Here is a 24,504-nt window from a genome sequence, read left to right as displayed (position 1 = left end):
AAAAATGTTTTCACTGCTAGTATATGGTGTCCCTAACGGCGTCGAGGACGTCATCTTTTTTCGCTCCTTTTAAATGATCGAGAATCATCCCGGGGGGCCTGTCGTCTGTCAATAATATTTCTTCAATCAACCAATATATTATCGGTTTAGCGCCATAACTTTAGACACAGTTTTTATCTTAACTTTCAATTAGTGTTTGTCGTGATGACGTCTTTGCAAAGTTCAAATGATTTTAAGATTATCGTTTATATCCATTTCAATTAAACATAGGTAATCACAGATTACAAAGCTCACCGAGACGAGACATCACCCTTATGAGACTTCACCTTTATGAGACCACCTTTATCATATTAAATGAAAATCATACTTAATGATCTTGGATATTCATTGATTCTGTTTTGACACAATATCGTATATCATCTGTTAAAAAAATGTATGATAATCATATGTTCATATGTTAATCAATACAATAATATAAAATTAAATATTGCATCCTATCATATTTACAACATATATAATATAATACAATAAAATACCATTATGAACAATGATGAGATATATGATATTGTAACGTATGATATGACATTGTATTGTGTTATACGTTATTGTATTGAATCACATAATACAATATCATAATATATAAAACAATATAGTATTATATTACAATATCATATTACATAATACATCATAACATTGAAACATATGATATTATATGGTATAATAAAGTATAATATTGTATGATACTGTATAATTTTTGATACATAATATGATATTGTATCATATGATACAATATAATTTGATACAACATTGTATCATATCAAATGATACAATATTATGTGATAAAGTAAAATATTATATAATACAATATTATATTATACATATTGAATCACATGATACAATGATATATTTTACAATATCATACCATACAATTTCATGTGATGTGATAATATATCATATTATAAACCAATATCATATTATACAATATCGTATGATACGATATAATACAATATTACAGTATCATATTATACAATTTCATGTGATATAATTCTATATTACAGAAACTATTATCATTTTATACAATATCGTATGATACAATCTTATTGAATATACAATATTGTATCATAGGATACAATATTATATTTTGCAATATCTTATGTAATAGTTTCATGTGATAAAATAATAATAATAATACGATAAAATATTATACAATATTGTATCATAATATACAATACTATACATAACGATATCATGATACAATATCATTACATAAAATATAAAAAAAATTGATACAATTTTATATCGTATCATATAACTTTTTATAATATTACATATGATATTATATTGTATCATATTAAACAATATTGTTTCATACAATTCAATACTATATCATAGGTATCATTGTTATATCATTTCTAAACAAACACATCTATCTATCGAGCAGGTTTGAGTGAGGTAGGAGATTTCTTTAGCATCCTTGATAATGGAGATCAGGCTCTGCATCTGAAGCAACCTCTGCCTTTCATTTATAATATAGTTAAATCAACTATGCAAGCTATTAACTATAAAACATGTGACCTGTTCCAAAAAAACTAAACCTCATCCAGCATCCGAAACCTATGGCTCAGATTCAGCATTCAAGCCTGTCAGGTACATCAGTATACATAAGACGCATCTCCATGCAAGTTTGGTAAAGTTCAGACCAGTAATAACTAAGATATTATCATCAGAGGGCACTAGCAATTTAAACCTTAACATGCTCCAGCATCCGCAACCTTTGGCTCAGATTCAACATCCATGCCTGTCAGGTGCATCTGTATCATAAGACACAGCATCCATTCAAGTTTGGTGAAGTTAGAACCTGTAATGACTAAGATATATTTTTTAGCATCTTTGATAATGGAGATCAAGCTCTGCATCTGAAGCTTCCTCTGTGATTCATTCATATTACAGTTTAATCACGCAACTATGCAAGTTTGAAATAGTACTATTATCTATTAAACATGTGACCTGTTCCAAAAAACTTAACCATATCCAGCATCTGAAACCTATGGCTCAGACTCAGCATTCAAGCCTGTCAGGTGCATCAGTATCATAAGACGCACCATCCATGGAAGTCTGGTGAAGTGAAGACAAGTAATAACTAAGATATAATCATCAGAGGGCACCTGTTTTAAAAACTTTAACCAGCTCTAAAAACCTTAACCTCCTCCAGCATCCGAAACCTATGGCTCAGATTCAGCATTCAAGCCTGTCTGGTGCATCAGTATCATAAGACGCACCATCCATGGAAGTCTGGTGAAGTTAGGACAAGTAGTAACTAAGATATAATCATCAGAGGGCACCTGCAACAAAAACTTTAACCTGCTCTAAAAACCTTAACCTCCTTCAGCATCTGTAGCCTATAGCTCAGATTCAGCACCCAAGCCTGTGTGGTGCATCAGAATCATAAGACACACCATCAATGCAAGTTTGGTGAAGTACGGACCAGCAGTAACTTGGATATTGCTATCAAAGGGCACCTGCAACAAAAACTTTAACCTGGTCCAAAAACCTTAACCTCCTCCAGCATCCGAAACCTATAGCTCAGATTCAGCACTCAAGCCTGTCTGGTGCATCAGTCTCATAAGACGCACCATCCATGGAAGTCTGGTGAAGTTAGGACAAGTAGTAACTAAGATATAATCATAAGTTGGCACCTGCAACAAAAACTTTAACCAGCTCTAAAAACCTTAACCTCCTTCAGCATCTGTAGCCTATAGCTCAGATTCAGCACCCAAGCCTGCCTGGTGCATCAGTATCATAAGACACACCATCCATGCAAGTTTGGTGAAGTACGGACCTGCAGTAACTTAGATATTGCTATCAAAGGGCACCTGCAACAAAAACTTTAACCTGGTCCAACCACCTTAACCTCCTTCAGCATCTGAAATTTAGGACTCAGATTCAGCATCCAAGTCTTTCAAGTCCATAAGTAGGTCCAGATGCATCATCCATGCAAGTTTGGTGAAGATAGGACAAGTAATAGCTTAGATACCGGACCTGCAACAAAAACTTTAACCAGGTCCGGACGCCGACGCCGACGCCGAGGGTATAGCATAAGCTCCCCCTGACTTCGTCTCGGTGAGCTAAAAATGCATTGAAGAATAATAAGGCTATTAATGCGCTTCTGATCTCGCCCCTATGCATCGGATGCCGCAACAGTTCTGTATGTAAAATCGAGATTAATATACAAAGGAAGTATCTAAACAAAAGCTTGGACTTTGGGTTGTTGTGTCAAACAGCAATGTGACGTAAGCCTGTCTATTTTATTGCTGGCCACTCGGCCCTGGCTTTTTGAAATCTCTGCATATTTCACTTGAAGCAGCATCATTTTAAGCTTCAAGGTCTTGTCAAAATGGCTCTGTGAACTTCATTGTTCTTAAGGTCGGCATTAGATATGACGGAAGCTTCCTCTCTAAAGAGGTATTCATTAGGTTCTGTAGTGATTGGAGATTATTGATAAACGGTTTCTTTATTAGGTCCTCAGTCAGTTTTTTTTACTGAAGATCAGAATACAACTGATGACTACCTACGAAAGTCATCAACAATTTTGTGATATACCGTATAACTGCAGATTCGGCATCTTGCTTGATGGATTTCAGTGTTCCGAGACTTGAAGCAGGCATTGTGGTAAAGAGGAAATCGATTCAACCTGATCCGCAACAGTTAATGCAAAGCTGGTGCCCCGATATTTATTTCATGTGGAGGGTCAAATACTCTCTCCACATTATTAATAGGATTGGGTAAAGACAGTTCCCGTTCAACTAAATGAACTAGTTTTCGACATTAACGGAGGAAATGTTTGATGGGTGAAATTGTGTTAACCATTTTACATACATACATGCACGGTGTAAATCACGCAATAATCCCACGTCAAATATAGTCGTTATAATATTGAACGATATCAAAGTCCACTCTTATAGAGATACAAAATGCAAAATCGAATTCTAAACAAAATCATTTTAAATAAAACTAATTAAGACCAATTGCAAATTGAGTGCATGAATGCAATACTGCACATTACTATTAATGCAAAAGATAGGAGAGGTAACGAATTGTTTTTGTTTTGTAAAGAAAGCAACTTGCAGAAAGTGTCCACAAATAAAGGAAAGCTTATAACAAGTTCAGCTTCTCTCTCTATCTGAACCATCGACCTTGAATACGACATTGAACGATGGGACTAAATTTTTCTCCGAGACCGAGACGCCATGTTTCTCCAATAGAATTACAACTGTGAAATAGTATGCATTTCTCATGATTTTCTGCAGTAATAGGAAACCCATCTTGGTATAAATGCAGTGGACGCTACATGTAAAAATATTTTTCGTCATCCCTCTACCCATTTTATACGAGAGCTGACATCAAATTTCCTAGTAATGCAATTTCTGAGGAGAGAGAGCCATGGCAACAACTAGGACGACAACCTGCAACTAATCCGGCTGTATTCGGGATCCGGTTTCTGTAATTCTACACGGTCGTCGACCTTGAAGTGAACTCTCCCACCGCTTACGTGACTCTTCAATTAAAATTTCATTTTTTTTTTAACTATTTTATATTTTCGACAATAAAAGAAAATACACCAGAGTTTCATTTTTCAAACATTTAATAATGAAATTTAAAAAAAAATAAAGAAAAGAACAGAATATTTTTTCGTGTGTTTTTACATTGCTGACAATGAATAAAGCAATGGAGACAACGGAAAAACACACCAGCCGCTTTTAAAGGTAAATCAAGTATATAGCAGAATTAGAATGTGAAAGAATGAAACACTTCCTGGAAAAGCCTGTTGGTTGCTTCTCTTTTAGGAAAACGAACCAAATTCTATAAATAGAATCAAATGAATCTAAATTTCGATACAAAGGACAATCTCTAAAATTTCTTATCAAGAAGATCTTCTTATACTAGTACTTGATTTACCTTCTGCAGCACCAAACAGGATTAATAATTGTAGTATACAGGACAGGCCAGGTCAGACAGAACTACTAGTATCTTGTGTTTAACCTTTACTTGCCCTTGCATACCACATATATGACTATAAATGAAGACAATTGACTTATAATAAACATTCCGGGCAAAATTAAATTGTTTACATATGGCAAACACTGATAATAATTTGTATGGATAATCAAACCATGTACAGTAGACTGTAGGATATAGAATAACCCTGGATACTTTCAATGATAAACATATTTACAAGTAGTCTGAAGACAACTCAATTAAAAACCTCCAGAAAGATTTTTTTTATGTCTACAAGTACAAAAAATGTGTAAACTCCCATCCTAAATAATCATTTGTATCAGAGTATCCAAACTGTTACACTAACATCATGTATTACTGTGACATTCAGTTAAAATGGGGTGAGGGTAAGAACAGTCATTCAAAAGTTGATTTGCCTACAGTGAGAAATCTTCTCACATTTGATTTGTGCATAGGGGTTTAATTCATTTTTTTTTTAAATACTTATACATAAAGTTTGTCTTCACAAATAATCACATTCTGGATACAACATATTAATTATGATCAATCTCCAAAATAAAAATCTAAGACATACACAAAGATTTCCCTTTTAACATTTACTGGATGGAGCATATCAGCTATTGGCTTTTCATTCCAACAGTTTATTTATATTTTGGGACTGAACATAAAATTTATCATTGAATCCAGTTTCAAATAAAACTAAACTTTGAACTATCAAATTAGAATGAGCAGGTTACATTAGAAAAAACAATAACCAAATCATAATCAAAAATAAAATTAAACAAGAGACTATTACTTGTAATCCATATTGTATATAAGATAAGCTACTCATTCTGTCAACATTTGAGGGTTTTTAAAAGCAAAACAACAGCAATTAGCTCATTAGAATGAAACAAGCCTAACAACATCAATGAAAAATTCATTATAATAACACAGGAAATTTTCACAGTTCTAATTAATACAGAATAACATATGTACCAAACTGACACAAAAATGCATAAATATGCAATATATGACATGACTTGTTTAAGTGTGTCAGTATTAATATAAAAAAGACCAAAAAAATGCAAAAATATCATACTTCTTCTGCAAAGTATTGCTTAGAACATACAAAATTTCCTGATGATTTTTTAAAGATCAAAAGCATGTTAACAGGAAAATGGATAATTTGAAGTGATTTAAACCACTTTTGAGTAAAAAATAAATCTGAAAAACAACAGCATTCAAAGTATCCACAAACCAGGCTCTTCAAAAACCCTCAACATGGAGAAAAAGTTCAAAGTTTAAATCGGAGTCCTTCTACATGGTGGCTGCCCGAACAGAGTGAGCGCCACCTAGTGAGGGAGTCATGGCCAGATCTCCTTCCATCTTCACTTCCATCTTCACTTGTGGCACTTGCGGACTGAAATCAATGAGAAAAACTTCAAAGCCATGACTAATTAGAAATGATGAGATTATTTGTAGAGAATGCAGTAAGCAGTAGTCTGTAATTTATTCTTTGGTCAGTTTTGTAATCATTATTTGTGATACATCCAGGATGAATCAGTTTGTCCTACTGCTATTGAAATACTGGTTCACTGATATTGTGATGAAGCTAAGCTGGCTTTAAAACAGAACTTCTGTTCTTTTGTTAACAGATATGTAAGAGTCTAACGTAATTTTTTAGGAAACAAGTTTCCAGTAATTCAGGAGAATTGTGTACCCCACTTAAAGAAAGAAGAGGATGTAAGATAAGGAAAACAAGAGGCCCAGGGGCCACATCGCTCACCTGAGCAACAATTGCCTTAATTCTGATCAAATTAGCATTACAGTATCAAAATATCTTGACAACTAAGTACAGTAGATCTTGCTAAAAAAAAATTGAAAATCTGCAAATTTTTATCCACCTCTTTTTTTTGGTAAATACCAAGCCCCTTTTGTTGTTGTACCTGTAAGAAGATTTTTCTCTATCCTATATACCCCTACCCCCCATTTCGTGGCCCCACTTTTCTCTAGGGAATCATGGTTTCATCAAACTTAAATCTGCATAACCTGTGCTTTCACACATAGTACTGAGTTTTGTAATGAAAACTTTCTCAGAATATTTTTTAAGATTTTCTCTATATATTCCTATGTAAAAATTCAAACCGCCATCATGGCTCCGCCCTACCACTAGGGACTGTGATTTTGAAAACTTGAATTTACACTACCCAAGGATGCCTGTACACAACTTTAAGCTTTTCTGGCCAGATAGTCTTTAAAAAGAAGATTTTTAAAGATTTTCTCAATATATTCCTATGTAAAAATTCATCCCCCATTGTGGCCTCACCCTACCCCTGGACTATTATTTAAACAAACTTGAATCTATATGATCTGGGGATGCTTCCACTCAAATTTGGGCTTTCCTGGCCTAATAGTTTTGAGAGGAAGATTTTTAAAGATTTTCTCTATTTATAAAAATTCATCCCCCATTGTGGTCCCGCCCTACCCCCAGGGACCATGATTTGAACAAACTTAAATCTACATTATCTGAGGATGATTACACACCAATTTGAACTTTCTTGGCCAAATAGTTATTAAAAGAATTTTTTTAAAGATTTTCTCTATATATTCCTGTATAAAATTTATCCCCCAATTGTGGCCCCACCCTACCCCGAGGGACCATGATTTGAACAAACTTGAATCTACACTGTCTGAGGATGCTGCCATTTTAATTTTAGCTTTTCTGGCCTAATAGTTTTTGAAAAGAAGATTTTTAAAGATTTTCTCTATATATTCCAATGTTAAACTTGATCCCCCAATTGTGGCCCCACCCTACCCCCAGGGACTATGATTTGAACAAACTTGAATCTACACTATCTGAGGAAGCTTCCATTTTAATTTGAGCTTTCCTGGCCTAATAGTTTTTTAAAAGAAGATTTTTAAAGATTTTCTCTATATATTCCTATGTAAAACTTGATCCCCCAATTGTGGTCCCGCCCTACCTTCGGGGACTATGATTTGAACAAACTTGAATCTACACTATCTGAGGATGCTTCCACTCAAATTTGAGCTTTCCTGACCTAATAGTTTTTGAGAAGAAGATTTTTAAAGATTTTCTCTATGTATTCCTATGTAAAACTTGATCCCCTAATTGTGGCCCCACCCTACCCCCAGGGACTATGATTTGAACAAACTTGAATCTACACTATCTGAGGATGCTTCCATTTTAATTTGAGCTTTCCTGGCCTAATAGTTTTTTAAAAGAAGATTTTTAAAGATTTTCTCTATATATTCCTATGTAAAACTTGATCCCCCAATTGTGGCCCCGCCCTACCTTCGGGGACTATGATTTCAACAAACTTGAATCTACACTATCTGAGGATGCTTCCATTTTAATTTTAGCTTTTCTGGCCTAATAGTTTTTGAGAAGAAGATTTTTAAAGATTTTCTCTATATATTCCTATGTAAAACTTGATCCCCCAATTGTGGCCCCACCCTACCCCCGGGGACCATGATTTGAACAAACTTGAATCTACACTATCTGAGGATGCTACCATTTTAATTTTAGCTTTTCTGGCCTAATAGTTTTTGAGAAGAAGATTTTTAAAGAATTTCTCTATATATTCCTATGTTAAACTTGATCCCCCTCTTGTGGCCCTTCCCTACCCCCGGGGACCATGATTTGAACAAACTTGAATCTACACTGTCTGAGGATGCTGCCATTTTAATTTTAGCTTTTCTGGCCTAATAGTTTTTGAAAAGAAGATTTTTAAAGATTTTCTCTATATATTCCAATGTTAAACTTGATCCCCCAATTGTGGCCCCACCCTACCCCCAGGGACTATGATTTGAACAAACTTGAATCTACACTATCTGAGGAAGCTTCCATTTTAATTTGAGCTTTCCTGGCCTAATAGTTTTTTAAAAGAAGATTTTTAAAGATTTTCTCTATATATTCCTATGTAAAACTTGATCCCCCAATTGTGGTCCCGCCCTACCTTCGGGGACTATGATTTGAACAAACTTGAATCTACACTATCTGAGGATGCTTCCACTCAAATTTGAGCTTTCCTGACCTAATAGTTTTTGAGAAGAAGATTTTTAAAGATTTTCTCTATGTATTCCTATGTAAAACTTGATCCCCTAATTGTGGCCCCACCCTACCCCCAGGGACTATGATTTGAACAAACTTGAATCTACACTATCTGAGGATGCTTCCATTTTAATTTGAGCTTTCCTGGCCTAATAGTTTTTTAAAAGAAGATTTTTAAAGATTTTCTCTATATATTCCTATGTAAAACTTGATCCACCAATTGTGGCCCCGCCCTACCTTCGGGGACTATGATTTCAACAAACTTGAATCTACACTATCTGAGGATGCTTCCATTTTAATTTTAGCTTTTCTGGCCTAATAGTTTTTGAGAAGAAGATTTTTAAAGATTTTCTCTATATATTCCTATGTAAAACTTGATCCCCCAATTGTGGCCCCACCCTACCCCCGGGGACCATGATTTGAACAAACTTGAATCTACACTATCTGAGGATGCTACCATTTTAATTTTAGCTTTTCTGGCCTAATAGTTTTTGAGAAGAAGATTTTTAAAGAATTTCTCTATATATTCCTATGTTAAACTTGATCCCCCTCTTGTGGCCCTTCCCTACCCCCGGGGACCATGATTTGAACAAACTTGAATCTACACTACCTGAGGATGCCTCCACACAAGTTTAAGCTTTTCAGGCCGATTAGTTTTTGAGAAGAAGATTTTTGAAAAATACCAACAAATTTTCAATAATTCTCAATTATCTCCCCTTTAAAGAGGGCGTGGCCCTTCATTTGAACAAACTTGAATCCCCTTCACCTAGTGGTGCTTTGTGCCAAATTTGGTTGAAATCTGCCCAGTGGTTCTTGAGAAGAAGATGAAAATGTGAAAAGTTTACAACGACGACGACAACAACGACGACGACGACTACGACAACGACAACGACAGACAATGGACAAATTGTGATCAGAAAAGCTCACTTGAGCCTTTGGCTCAGGTGAGCTAAAAAAATTAAAGATTGATCTTGACCTTTCAAAGTTTAGCATTGAAATATAATTGGTCTTAGGTTTAAAAAACAGGATCTATGGTTTCATCGAAAAACTTCCAAATATAAAATAATCATCTGTAATATAGAAATTCCTGATGTTGTTTCACTATATAAGTGGTGATCTAGAGACCTTGGCCTTTGACCTTTTGCAAACCATGAATTCAATTTCAATAGCCTAAAGAGAATATGTTTTCATTTTGAAACCATTTTTGCGATAACGGTATTCAGACCATAAATTTTCAAAAAATTAATAGGTCTGTTTGGTAAATCATGGGGGATTACAAACTTATGATATAAATTTTCTTTGCAAATAGAAAAGGAAATTTTGAGATAAAGTACTGAAAGGAGTGTTATACACAGACAAAATATTTTTTTTACTTGATGACCTTAACCTCTGACCTTAAAATAGGGTTTTCAAATACCATAGGGGTTTGTGATACATTTCATGGGAAGAAAGCTCAAACAAAAATTAATTATCATCTGGAAAATGTTATATGCACTGTGTGAATTTGAACCCTTGACCTTAAACTTTTGATCTCAAAACAAATAGGGGTTTTTAAAGGCTATAAGCTGCTGTGATCTCAATTAAAATTTCATTGCAAAGGCACAGATGCTTTTATAGATATATCCTTGAATAGAAAGTACAGTTGAACTTTGATATCTTGAACACTAATATCTCGATTACAATGGATATGTCAAAATGATTTGTAAGTCCCAACCACTTATTTTTTAACTATTATACCCTCCAAATCTCAAATACTCGGATATCTTGAAGTTTGTAAACAGTCCCATCTAGTTCGAAATAATAAAGTTGAACTGTATATGTACAGTATTCCCCATGTATTACACTGAGAAAGAATTTAATTATTAAAATTAATTATGAAAGAAATAATGAAATTGACCTTTTAAGCTCAAAATTAAAAGGGGTCTTCTTATAGCCCATTGAAAGTTGCGATCTCAAATTTTTTTGCAAGCTCAATGGCTTTTAAGATATTATCCAGAGAAGAAAGTATTAAACAGAGATGGAGAAACAGAAAAAATGGATAAAATGATAGGGATAAAACATTGACAAATGGACACACTAGCCATCCATTACCATAGTCCATCTGTTTAGCACTCGATGCATTTATAAAATGGCAAAATTGAGTAGTTATTTGGATTTCATTTAACAAGTTTTGATATGACAAACAAATTATAAAAGCTTTTGAGTTATCAGTCAATAACATTTTTTAGCTATGGTTTATTCAATACATTATTTTCTCTCACTTCTTCCAAATATTTTCATATTTACATAGTAACAGACAATCATGTGTATATTTATTCTGATACATTCTCTATTTAAGAGTTATGAAAAAGGGGCTACATTTCTGCACAAATGAAAATACCACGGTTTGTTTGGGCAGTGATGCTGAATATGATGAATATGGTATCCATAGTGTTATTGACAGATATGTGACAAATTACATATACTTTAGGTGTACAGTGGATCTAACATTCACTATCATGTAAACTAATAGTATCAGTAAACGGAAACTAGAAGGCCACAACCCTACATAGATGCAAACAATTTTCCTCTTCTATTATTTTCATAAACTTGTAAACTAATACATTCACCATGAACTTGAGTGGTGTGTGAATTGAAACCCAGTATATTTCAATATAAATATTTCCTTCTTTGATGATTCATGGCTACACAAATCAACTGTTCTCCATCAAGTAGATGTATAACAAGGCTCCTACTTATATCCAAATTAAAGCTCATCCTATCCACCTAAAGATCATTCAAAATCAGAAGGGAAAAATTATGAAGGAAATGAGGAAATTAAAAGCGTTATAAATAGTATATTGTAACGCATCTAAAGAGTAAAGTATTTACACCTCGCGGTCATAGAGGATGATTTGCATGCCCATGAAAGTTTAATTATTTGCTTTCTTTCCTTAGTGTAAATATTCTCCTTTCTGAACTTTGAACTAAGGCTAACTTAAAGACTGCACATTTTTAAAAAGCATTACATTGTATCAGAGGTTATCTTATTGGGTGTAAAAAAAAAAAAAGATAGTGCACTTAGTATCCTCTGCAGTTTGTCTTAAAACTTTGGTAGAATCTGTATTGTGATGAATCCCTCAATTCATCATATCACTTTACGTAATCAGGGTTGCTTTCAAGATATGTGTGGCTTTTAATCTGCTATGTAGAAAATGGTAACCTAGATTTTAATTGCCAAAGATCATATTCAAGACCTGTACAATTACAACCACTTTACATCAGATATGATATTTTATTTACATTATTTGATGATATCCCTGATCTTTTTTAACTGAATGAATACTAACACGCATTACTATAGATCTGTTTGAAATTAAAAAACAATGTCTTAAAGTGTATATTTCTGACTTCAAATCAAAAGTAGTAGCCAAACAGGAGCTCCTTTAACAGACCTAGTCCAAATGATGCTAAAATTAACAGAATTTATTCTGTCATCTGTGTTAATTTAAATGATGTTATTGCATGGAAATTTCAATACTATATATAAAAGTATCTTTCTAATAACTGTCAAGTATTACTCCATCTTATTGGGTATTTAGTCTAAATTGCTTCAAAACTATTCTCTTAGTTAATAAAATATGAAAACTGCAAAGTTTCATGTACACCTTTATAAGTACCTTCCTTTGGAATGTATTTATAATTACATACTAACTGTATTTCATCTGAAGCATGTTCGATAACTCTTGACAAATCACTTGCTATGTATAAGTAAATATAATTTATGTAAATAAAGTGACAGCTGCCCCCCCCCCCCCCCCCAATTTTAAATTTATGAAAGTGTGTTCATTTCAGTAGATCATAAATTACTATCACGGTAAATGAAAAATGTTGAATTGAATAAAAAACAATCTATAATTTCAAACTAAATGTGCTATATGATTGCCATGTGTAAATCCCCTCTTACCAGTACATGTAATTCTTTGTCGAAGTATTGACACAAAAGAATTTTAAAACTGTTTGCAAAGTAAAAGGGTGATAATTCTGTTGTAAGATGGAACATAATCAACACAAAACAACATAATCCAAATATGGGCTTAAAGTCTATAGAAACAGCACATTCTTTTACATAAGGAAGTCACCGTCAGATGTGATGAAAGAGGACAGAAGGATGGAAAGAAAGAACACGTTAGCAGAAATAAAAAAAAATACAGTTGTGTTAAACAGAAAGAAAAATGCCTAGCATAATAAAATCCACTCTTACCTGTCTCCTTTGCCCAGTTCCTCCAGGAATTTCATTGCTTCCAGGGCAGCGGAGTCTCTGGCTGATTCCGCAGACATTCCGCTCCCATGGAAAACTCGAGGAGGGTTGGACAAGAGGGTCACTCGACTCAAGTACTCACTGGTAGTGCCCTGAAAATAACACACATAACATACCCTTAAAAATCAAAACTAAGTCAAGTACAAGCATCTAATTGATGTGTTCCATAGGGCATACACCAAGTGATTCCTGTTACATTAAAACATAAAAGAAGAAATTTCTTTCAATATTTGCCCTAAAATTCAAAAGTTGTTTAAATCTCTTGAAAATACACAAATACCATCTTGAATATGTGTGTATATAAAGTACAAATTTATACACTTATTTTCTTATTTCAAAAAATAATTATGACTTCCAACATTTTGGTGTTTTTCTAAGATTTAGAAGATTAAGATTAAGATTAGTCAAAAATGATGAAATATGGCACATTTTCTTGTTGTTTTATAAGAGAAAAATGTGTCCGCAGCCATCGCCCACAATTGAAATTAATATATTTTATGTGATATCACATAATAAAGTTATAATGTGAGATTCATCGTGGGCAACAGCTGCGGACATTTTTTTTGTTGAATTGCAATGCAATTCAAAAACTTCTGTTATTACATACAACGTATACCATGTTATTGTTACCAGTAACTTTATATTTCATTATTAAACCTCTCTGTTTAATCTCAAAATCCATCTAGTGTTATCCGAGTCCATACTTTATATTTAAAGTCCGGTATAAACAAGACCTTGTTTAACATTAATTAACTCTGCATCTTAGAAAAATAATTTTTTCTTTGGTATAAAATATTATATTCTAATGACAAGTAGGACAAAAGCAAGTTTATTGTCCCCCTTAACAGCAACGATTTCCCTCGGTTTCGATTCGGAAAATAGTTGCTGTCTTGGGGGACAATAAACTTCTATTGTCCTCATTGAGAGTAAATAGGTGTATAATATCTGACCAATAGCAATGATTACCTGTCCAGACTGGAACTCATCAAACTTGATGTCCACATTGTTTCTACTGGTCAGCTCTCGGAGATGAGCCTCGGGCCTTGTGGCTGTGTTACTTATCCCATTGTAACCAATGTGGCCATCCAGTGGCTGTGTCCCACCTATCAAAATCAAAGGAAAAAAATCAATATGTCGGTATATGAATGTTAGGGTAGCTTTCTAAACAGTTAATAAACCAGTGACATGAATTGAAATGAATCCCTGCCTTTCAATGCACAATGGGTAAGGATGTAAAATGCATGTGCAACATGTTTTCTGGGGATAACAATTTCTGAAGACACTGAGATATACCTCCCACTTGATACAATAATCAATTTCTTGCCTCGTCCCTTAACTCTCACTATAACTTACCCTGGGGCAGTCTGTAGACTGTCCCATTGTACTTGGCGTCGGGCAGCCTCAATAGGCCGGGAACCAGCTGTCTTCCTCCACTGCTTTTGCTGTTACTGGAACTCTCTGAAGGAGTATCAAAGACATACAATGTCAACAACCCAAGACAAAAGTGTACATGTACATTTATGTTCTATAATTTACTAATGTTAATTAATTTGGAGAATATTTATGCAAGATCAGTTGTAATAAAACTAAAAACAAATGATCAAGATTTTCCCATGACAATGTTTCATACATCAGTTCCTAATAACTATTCCGTCTTACCACTGTCCTCTGTTGATTCTTGAAAGTGGACTTTCTTCATCCCTGTTTCCTGAAACATGAATGAAATAAATACAATGGCATGTACCAGTTCATGAACTTCCTCAGTGATTAACTTAAGTTTCTCACAAACTTTCTTCCTCAACGTAAAACTTTACCCTCAACATCATTGAAATTCTAAAGTTGTTTACCCAATCATCAAAATATTACAGAAACCCTGCCCTTCAATTTCACAACAATTATATAAACAATTGCTGTGATCCCAAGCACTGTCACAGAGAGAGAGAGATATATAAACAGACTACATGTTTAATGGAGAAAGTCAATGATAATGAGAGAGAGAGAGAGAGAGAGAGAGAATCAGAGAGTACTTATTCCAAAGGACTGTCACACTAAACAGGCACCATTCTAACTACCAATCTGAATAATGACCTTGGATCTGATCAATAACCCCAACTTTACATTTGACTTCAACCATTGAGTTAAAAAGTATAAAATTTCTCTCTTGTACAGTTCAAAAGTTAGGAGGAAGGTGATATTTCTATATAGGAATACAAAATTAAAGACAGATCAAACACAATTTACCCCTAATGGATCCAAATTCAAGAAACAATAAAATATAAACTCAGGGAAAAATGATCTCATTTAAATATTTTACTACAATTCTCAACATGTTATAAAGTTTAAATACTGTGGAATCATCAAAATCATGCAGGCAAATTTTCATGGATTATCCATTTATCTCCAGTTCAAGGAGACATAATTTTATTGATCTACTTGATCAAGTTGATTCTGTGTTTCATAATTCAAAGAGGGGGTAAATTAGTGAGTGATGAGGATTGGGAACCACCCGAAAAATCCACAAAAAATGAGCCCTCATAAATTCTAATGATTGTACAGTAATCTCCATTGAGAGAGAGAGTACCACTGAAGTAGTACTGACCTCCTGATTGCTGGCCGACTTGATGGCAGGTTTGGCAGGCTGGGGAGAGGGTTTGTTGTAGCCAAGCAGGGTCAGCATGGCTTCTGCAGCATGCCGCTTGGCCAGCTTCTTGTTGGGGCCAACACCTGTGCAGGTTTGATCATCAACTTGTACCTATAACAGTGGGTCATTTCAAGATTAAAATATATTGTTTAACACTGGTACACAATATATGTATGTACATGCTCCTATTGACTTTGAAAGAAAAACATTCCATTCAAAAAATGAAAATTAGTTACAGCATATATTATAAGTCAAGTAAAAATATCCTTGGACAAGCAGAAAAATGCATTAATACATGTAAGATGATTACATTGAATCGAACAATCTACTTGCACTATAAATCTAGGACAGTCACATGTACATGTATCCAAATGATTTGTTATCCTCTTACAGGAGATAAAGTTGTTACCTGGATGACAAATTCTCTGCGTCTTGGAAGACCTCTTTCATTCAACAGAGTGTAAACTGGTTCCTTTTTCTGCTGGGCCTGTTGAATCTGGATAAGACGACTGATCGGGTTGATTCCCACCCCATAATTGGGGTCTGCCTTCTGCATTTGTTGCTGAAAAAATTGTGAAAAGTATTTCAATACCACTATAATCTATTTATAAAAATAAAACCCCTTACATGGTTTGTGGAGTTAATATAATGTAGTAAAACAGTGTAGAATCCTACATCAGTGTGTACATGTACTCTTTCAAGGAAAAGCAAATATGGCATTAACATTGTCATAACACATCAAACTGTGAATGTTTCAAAGTTATGACCCATATATGAAATAAATCACCAAAGACAGAGATTTTTCACCAACATAGAACAATTTAATCATGTAAGAAGGAGGGAATAAATCTCTCCAGATTCAAAGTTTGTGTATGCAAATTGCTTTTATCTGTTGGTTTTTGCCATTAACATTTTCTTGATGACAAAAGCCATATTGTTTAAAATTTCACAATACATGTATTTTCACATAGAAATAACTGATTAAGAATCCACAAAAGAGGGTTGCGACACACTGGCCATACCTTGATGATGTTTTTGTTCTTTTTCTTGCTGATCTTGGTACGGGGGCGGATGACAGAAGGGGGAAGGGCAGGTAACTCCTTCAGCTTCTCAAGCATCAACTCGGCTGCCTTTTTCTTGGACACTTTCTTGCTGTTCCCCTCTGACTCTGTCTCCATGTCTCCGACCTTACACCTCGTCACAAACGTCTTCATGTGAGGGGGACCAGACTCACGAATAACCTAAGACATGATAAAAATTTTATTTTTCTCACTTTATCAACAATAGCTTTTTGCAATGATATCAAAATCTAAACACTACAAATTTTAAAACCCTTAAGTGATCAAATGTGGCAATTAACAAATCTGTAAAAAAACAGTACCATTAGATATAACTTCTAACAAAATACACTTGAAATAAAATATTAAAGCATTGCGGTGTAAAAATTTGACTCATGTCTCATATTAATGAAAAGCCTGACTATTATTAACTTACATCAAAGGTAACGCTCATGTTCCTCTTGAGGGCCACCTCGTGTACCAGACTGATCTCCGACTTGGCCACATCCTTGTCATCTACAGACAGACAACCTAACAACTCACACAGCTGCTAATACAAAACTTAATGATGATCTCAAAATATGCAATCTTATTTATTTTATTTTCTATTAAAGTTCAGTCCTTCAAATGCAAAAAAAAATAAAGAATAATAAAATCTAGATTTGATTCAATTTATAAATATATTCTCAGTGTCTGCCCATCAAACTTGAGCCCTTACTTGATGTTCCCTCTGTTTCTGTCAGACTCTCAATTTTCTTTTCTCCGTCGTTCGGTACAGGAAGTTTGCGAAGGATGTGGAGAGCTTTTTTGGCGGCATCATGTCTGGCATCTTGGCGAGTTGGCCCCTCCCCTATGAATTCCCTCTGACCTACTTTCAGGGACACATAGAAGACTCTCATCATACGTGGGTAGTGATATCTGAGGAAGATAAACGAACCAGTCAATAAATTCAAAATCAATAATCAGATATTGCTTCATCTAATATGTACACAGTATGACAGTTTTACACATTATCTTTACACTATATCACATGTAAACAGTATGAACATTTGAGCATAGGCAGCATCTTTTATCAAGAATTGAATTACAGTACTTCTGACTGAATCATTCCTTTATTGTAAGCATTTAATACAAAAAAGTTGCCATTACAGCTCATTATATGTACATCATTTTGTACTCATCACTTGTACTCATCACCATGTCTAGTTAAATATCAAAATTCAGCAGTAGTATAAACAAACCATGATATGTCAGAGCCATTTAATATCTATCAAGTATCAAACCTATTTCACAAACTTATACAAAAAGAACAGATCAATACACAAAAAGAACTAAAAAAGAGATACATGTATTAAAAAGTATTTCAAGCAAAAAAAAAAAATCACAGAATGCATACCTCTGATTATATAAGCCTCTGTAGTTGTAGTTTGGGGGACACTGATAATACGGCAGAGTTCGCTGGGCCTCCATGGGTTTGTAGAGTGTTTGTTCTCCCCGCTTCATGGCAAGGGCGTTCAATTCCACAGTAGGGGTGATGGGCTGGTCCCTGTAGTCTGTCATCCAGCCTAAAACCACAGCATGAGTCAGTATCATAAGGCTGGTCAGTATACAGTGTACCGTAAATAGCAAAAACTCAAACTATTGACAATAATTAAGTCTTTTTAATCATAGTCTTTTTTTTTTTTTTTAACACTTTAAAGGCACTCTGAGAAAAATTCTCAATGTAAATCTCAATCTTAACTGTAGGTTTAAAACCTAAAATGAAATATATCTTAATGATGAGCATCTACTACTAAAGAGTTTCCCACATCACTATCAAATAAAACATAACAAAGGAATACTGACTATTCTGGTTGGGTTTGGGGGGTTTAGCTGGAGGGTGGTTAAATGCTGACTTCTCTAGGGCCTCTGCTGCTGCAGCATGCTGGGCCTTCTTTATGCTGGGCCCCGATGCTGCATACTCCTCAGTGTCCCCAAGTTTCAGCTGGACGTAGAAAATCTTCTTGTGGGCAGGACCTTGTTCATCCACCAAAGTGTACTGGTGAGAGATCTATGGAGTACAACAACACAGTGTGGGATCTTAGGGTAAGATAAAGCACAAGTATGATAAAGAAACATACAAGGGCACCACAAAGCGGACCATCCCCTTACAACATGAAACATTGTGGGGGAAAATGCATCATGTAATTGAGAATTACAAATAAATATCTTCTTAAAACCACTTAAAATTAACTCATTTATTCCTATCTCCAAACTCTAGGTTGTATAAATTGTGGAAGGGGGGAGGGGGGTGATACATTCATGTGGTTGTACAATTCCCCTTGACACCCCATCCATTTTAATTTAGTAATTTTATTTTATTAACTTTGTTCGATGAATCAGATATACATTACGCAATCAGACGATTATTGTACGCAAATATGTTTCATAATGAATAGAAACATACCTAAAGATCTATAGCTATCTGTAATCTGCTCTCTGGTAAAATTCAAGTAAACATGTCGTAATTTTTTAACCCCAATTTCTTAAAATAGAATAGCATAGCTACAGCAATTAACATAAAATAAATTCCCAGTGTATCATGTCGACGTATTTGTCAAAGGTCTTCTAATTCTTGGATCTGTTTCACTTTTATTACTTCGAGAAATATAGCCTGGAATTAGGCTAAGACAGTTGCTTGTTCCGATAAACCTTGAGTGAACTTATTCTCCTGCACGCTTTGATTTTTCATTTTGAACATCCTTCAAACTCCCCATTTCTAAAAATATATTTGTTTCAATTTTTACAAGGCCCAATTCCAACAAAGTATGAACTCGTGGATTTAAAATGTCTATGGTCAAGTTGTACATGAAATGTCTGTTTATATTGATGTAATTTTAATGATATCTAAATATCTAATAAAATAACTTGAAAATGAATAGGGTTTGTCCTTTAACATTGCTAACATGGTATACAAAGTTCAATAAACATGCGTGTAAGGATTTTATTTGAGTCTTGCCTATAATGCTGAAATAGACACACTTATACACAGCACAGATGCTAAAAAGCCAATCAGACCCAACCTAACAGAAAGTAAACCCCAACTCAACCCTGGGTTTACTAGAGTGGACCCAGAGTAAACCCAAAGTAAACCCAGAGTAGACACAGAGAGTAAACCCAGTCAGAAGTATACCCCTGAAAGCAGACACTAACTGTGTATTCGGAATATACAAAGGGTAGGAATTACAGGCAGTAGGATAGTAAGATTAAATACTAGTCTGCTTCACACTTCAGTGCATACAGTTGACCTCAAAAGCAATTTCAAAAGCAATTTCAAAATACCCAGAGTAAACCCCGAGTAAACCCAAAGCAAACCCCAAGTGGACCTAAATTTTCAAAAAGTAAACCCAGAGTAAACCCCAAGTAAACCCAAAAAGTAAACCTGGGGTTTAGTTGGGGTTTACTCTGGTGTTAGGTTGGGTCTGATCAGTACTGTATATCCCCTTGGCAACAAGTTGAGTGAGGGGACGATAACATATTTTAAACAAATGAGAGAGTTTAAAAAAAGAAGATTCTTAATTTTTAAAAAGTTAAATTCACGTACCTTGAATATCAAATATACGAACACTAAAAATTCAACATGATAAATAATAGTTGGGTTAAATAAACTGATGTTTATTACCCTTCTCTTTCAGTGTTTAAATACATTACTGTATCATGTGTATACAGCTTTATTTTTGCCTTCATTTAATTTTCACCATTCCACATTTGCAAACATTTTCACTCTGTCTTGAATTTGCCCAGACACAGTTTTTTTTAAAGAGATATAATCTGAGACTTTGGAATTCATTACGTCTTCAATTCGCCCACTGACAACAAAGGCAAAAGGGGCAAAAATAAAACATATTTCCTAGCATACAGTATTTATGTACTGTGCATGATGACATATAATTCTTAACTCAAGATGAAATCTTCCTCAAAGCATATCAAAATCAAATTATTCTATACAACAAATTACCTTATTATATCGGGCCAATTCATTAATAAGACACATTGGGGTTTTCTCTTTTGTGTTTGCCAAGTTGTTTGTAGAGCTTTGTTCATCAGTTGCTGTGTCGGGGCTTGTAGCAGTTGCAGTTGTGCCGGCTGTGTGTTGCTTTGGAGCTGTTGTTGGGTTGTTTATGGGAGCAGCAGTTGTTTGTTGCACCATACCTATTAAACATATCACAAACACAATGTTTTTCTGTACTGGTACCAAATATTAGTCTTTGCCACTACAGGCAGTATCAAATCAAGGTTCGAAGTGGACACCTGTTTTGTAGTAAATAGTATTGTTAACACAATATAAGCTGCAATTTTTTTTTTTCGAAAACTTTCACTATAAAATTACAAACTACATGTACTATTTCAATGACTGAGAGAATGAAAGATTTTACATCATATTTGTGTGGGGAAACTATTAAGAGGCTCTGATTTACAAAAAGGCCAAATTATGTTATATTTTACATAAAGCTGTGAACACCAGAGCCTGAGAGGACAAAATTATTCTTTAGATTAAATTCAACACCTAGTTTGTCTTGATGAACAAAAAGGTAAGTATATATTATTAGATTGCTATTTATCCGCACTGGTGGCGCAAACATATCCTGGTATTAAATGTTTACAGTCTCAGGAATTCCATCAACATCAAATATCTGATGTCATCCCTAATAAATAAACATGATAAATTGTTTACAAAGGTCACATCTGACGTCACAGTACATTACATAATGCCTTATCTAATTAGCAAGACTTCTTCACTATCAGGGTTTTGGTTTAAATCAATATTTTGGTTAATTCTTGCCTTTTTACCATGAACAAACTATGGAAAGTAGTCACTACAATACATGTATATGCAAATAAAAAGGTGCAAAAGCATGTACAATATGTGTGATAAATCCATAAGGGATACATTATCAAGGAAATCTAACTAACATTAAATGACATCTCAAATACTGGTACAAACCGTTCTGTGGCATTTGTCCCACTGGCAGTCCTATTGATCCATTCTGATTGGCTAATGGGACTGCAGCAGGAGTCACCACAGCTGCATGGTTGGCTGCTGGTATCTGATGCATTGTGGGATAGTTTGTTAACGTTGTTGTTACTGGACTTTTCTGTATAATGCCCACCATAACTCCTTTTGCACCTGTAAGACAAACATTTTTATTTTGGGTGAAAATTTTCAGATTATAATGAAAAAATACAATGTATAATTTGAAAGAGTTTTTCAAGTTTGCTTGATGAAAATGACGACAGAAATCATCTCTATGGAATAAATTTTGTTTTGGATTTGTTTTCACCCTTACAACTGATCATTTCACACGACAAGCTGCTAAGAGACAATTAGATATTGCAAAAAATTAAAACAAACAGGGTGATGTTTGACATTAAAATTTCTGTCATGTGATTACAAAAACAAACCTAGAAATAGAACCTATTATGATAACTTATGCACTATACACACAAGAAGAGTGTAACCTTGAACGATATGCAAAAAATATCCGTTGAGTAAAAAAAAGGATTTCTACAGACTTCTTGATTTAACTAGATGCCATGCTGCAATGTTAAATATGCAGCCATCATAGAATCAGGAAAGATCTTTTTTTTTTTGGTGATGGGCCAAGACAAAACTCCTTGCTATTCTATTTCTTGTTACCTGGATTTATCTATTCTTGACCATCATATATTTTTGTAGATAATATTTTCAATAATGAAATCAATATAAAAAGTTAACAACAAATTGGTGTGTTTTATCACTATATCAATAGCAACCTCAGTCATATCAATACATTGTATATAAAAATTAAAAGCTAATTAATGATAAAAATGATAGCACGTGCAGCTCACTAGCACAAAGCACCGGCTAGCACTGTGAGCTCTAATAACAATACTTGGGCAATGAGAAAATTCACACTGTTGCTCCCTTTGACACATACTGGATTTTCTGTCATCAGAATTGGACCCATAATTCCATTTAAATTCATGTTCTTGCAATTAATAATAAATTGCAAGAACATCATGCATTAGAAAGGTAAATAAACATTCAAATGCTTGCAATTCATTCTTAAAGGTTTTTCTACAAAGGCAGACATCACTATAAACTTAAATTAATAGCATACTCTGACATCATAATCAGAGAAAAAAAAAATCTGTATTGATGATATATCAGGATTTTCAAAGATGCAAATAATATTATTTTCATTATTATATCAATAAATCATGGTATTGTATAAATTATAACCACAGATTTAAAAGTAATCAATAAAACATTTTTCCAATAGCTGAAGAAAAAGTTACTTTTTTCAATTTTTTTTGCAACATTGTTGCACCTGTTCTTTTTTGTTAATAACAACAGATTTTCCTTCTTTTTTTTTCAAATGCTACATATGTATACCTGGTTGTATTTAATTTTTAAACTGTGCTCACACAAACAGTCACACGTAAAACATCTTAAGGAACTTTTATCAGGTTGGGACCAATCGCCCAAATAGGAAATAACATAATAATCATTATAATAATATAGTAAAAATTTTTGATATCAATCTGCATTAATGTGTATCAAATGCAACTACTTTTGGTTAAGAAGTTTTTCTACATGTCTATAGTTTGTAAGATTGATCCCCAAGAAATTTTGGATATACTGAGGGATCAATCTCTGTAACAGTACGGTTCCAGAAAAAGTTGTTTACCAAAAGTTGTTGCATTTCATCTTAGTATTCTAATGCAGATTTATATCAAAAATTTCAAAATCAAAAATTTTTATTTTTTGCACTTAAAATTTATATCCCATTTAGGCTATTATACTCCAAACAGATTATTATATCCCATTTGGGCGATTGGTCCCAACCTGTATGTATATGTATATATGCATACAGTACCTTGATTTTGTGTTTGCGAGTTTGTAGTTTGACTAGAATTGACATGCACACCCATCCCTGCATTTGCTTGAAAAGCGGTAATTCCTCTGGTTTGCTGAAATAAATTTTAAATATATTTCTGATCACATAACAAATATTGACTTACATTTTTAAAAAAAATCATAATTAAGGTTCATTATCATATATAACGCATCAAATCCTAAACTTTAATCATATTTGATAGTGGATAATGATGAAATTGATATAAAGCATTAATGGATCAAGTTACAATATATGCCATACATGTACAGATGAAGGGATGGAAAAGAGATGAACAATGTTACGCATTCAATTTCTCCTCTAACCGTTTATTACCTTCTTCATCATTAATGAAAAGTTTCACAATAAATGTTCCAAAATAAAACTAAAAAGGGCCTAATTGTTGTTTAACATGTATAAGAAGATAAATGTTTGGCAAACAGTAAAGAGAAGTTCAGACCACCATGTTTTGTCTGCACCCAAAGTACCTAATCAATGTCTTGAAAGCGCTTTATCTA

The 24,504-nt window shown here is 33.9% G+C and overlaps 1 protein-coding gene across 2 annotated transcripts; it reads right to left on the bottom strand.

The window, feature by feature from the left end:
• Nucleotides 1–4,624: 4,624 nt before the first annotated feature.
• Nucleotides 4,625–24,487, bottom strand: LOC128175916 (double-stranded RNA-binding protein Staufen homolog). 2 transcript variants are annotated; one of them, XM_052841817.1, is made up of 16 exons: nt 24,323–24,487; nt 23,969–24,062; nt 22,054–22,236; nt 21,067–21,260; nt 18,915–19,119; nt 18,466–18,634; nt 17,788–17,987; nt 17,506–17,600; nt 17,034–17,252; nt 16,421–16,573; nt 15,970–16,122; nt 15,030–15,078; nt 14,724–14,828; nt 14,337–14,473; nt 13,314–13,462; nt 4,625–6,418 (listed from the first exon to the last, which is right to left on the bottom strand). In XM_052841817.1, exons 1-16 carry the CDS (start codon nt 24,332–24,334, stop codon nt 6,316–6,318), a joined length of 2,220 nt encoding a protein of 739 aa, XP_052697777.1. In that variant the 5' UTR covers nt 24,335–24,487; the 3' UTR covers nt 4,625–6,315. The 2 variants fall into 2 exon arrangements, with proteins under 2 accessions (XP_052697777.1, XP_052697787.1); XM_052841827.1 differs by having other exon boundaries at nt 17,506–17,585.
• Nucleotides 24,488–24,504: the final 17 nt, after the last annotated feature.

Source organism: Crassostrea angulata, chromosome 1, assembly GCF_025612915.1.
Source record: "Crassostrea angulata isolate pt1a10 chromosome 1, ASM2561291v2, whole genome shotgun sequence".
NCBI classification, from domain to species: Eukaryota; Metazoa; Mollusca; class Bivalvia; order Ostreida; family Ostreidae; genus Magallana; species Magallana angulata.
This window is presented reverse-complemented; position numbering and strand designations above follow the sequence as displayed.

What these genes read in the sequence shown, in the direction of transcription:
- LOC128175916 (XM_052841817.1), bottom strand. An exon ending in CTCGCAAACACAAAATCAAG is followed by an intron (nt 22,237 to 23,968) that starts GTACTGTATGCA and finishes TTTGTCTTACAG; the next exon opens with GTGCAAAAGGAGTTATGGTG. An exon ending in GCAGAGAATTTGTCATCCAG is followed by an intron (nt 16,123 to 16,420) that starts GTAACAACTTTA and finishes CCACTGTTATAG; the next exon opens with GTACAAGTTGATGATCAAAC.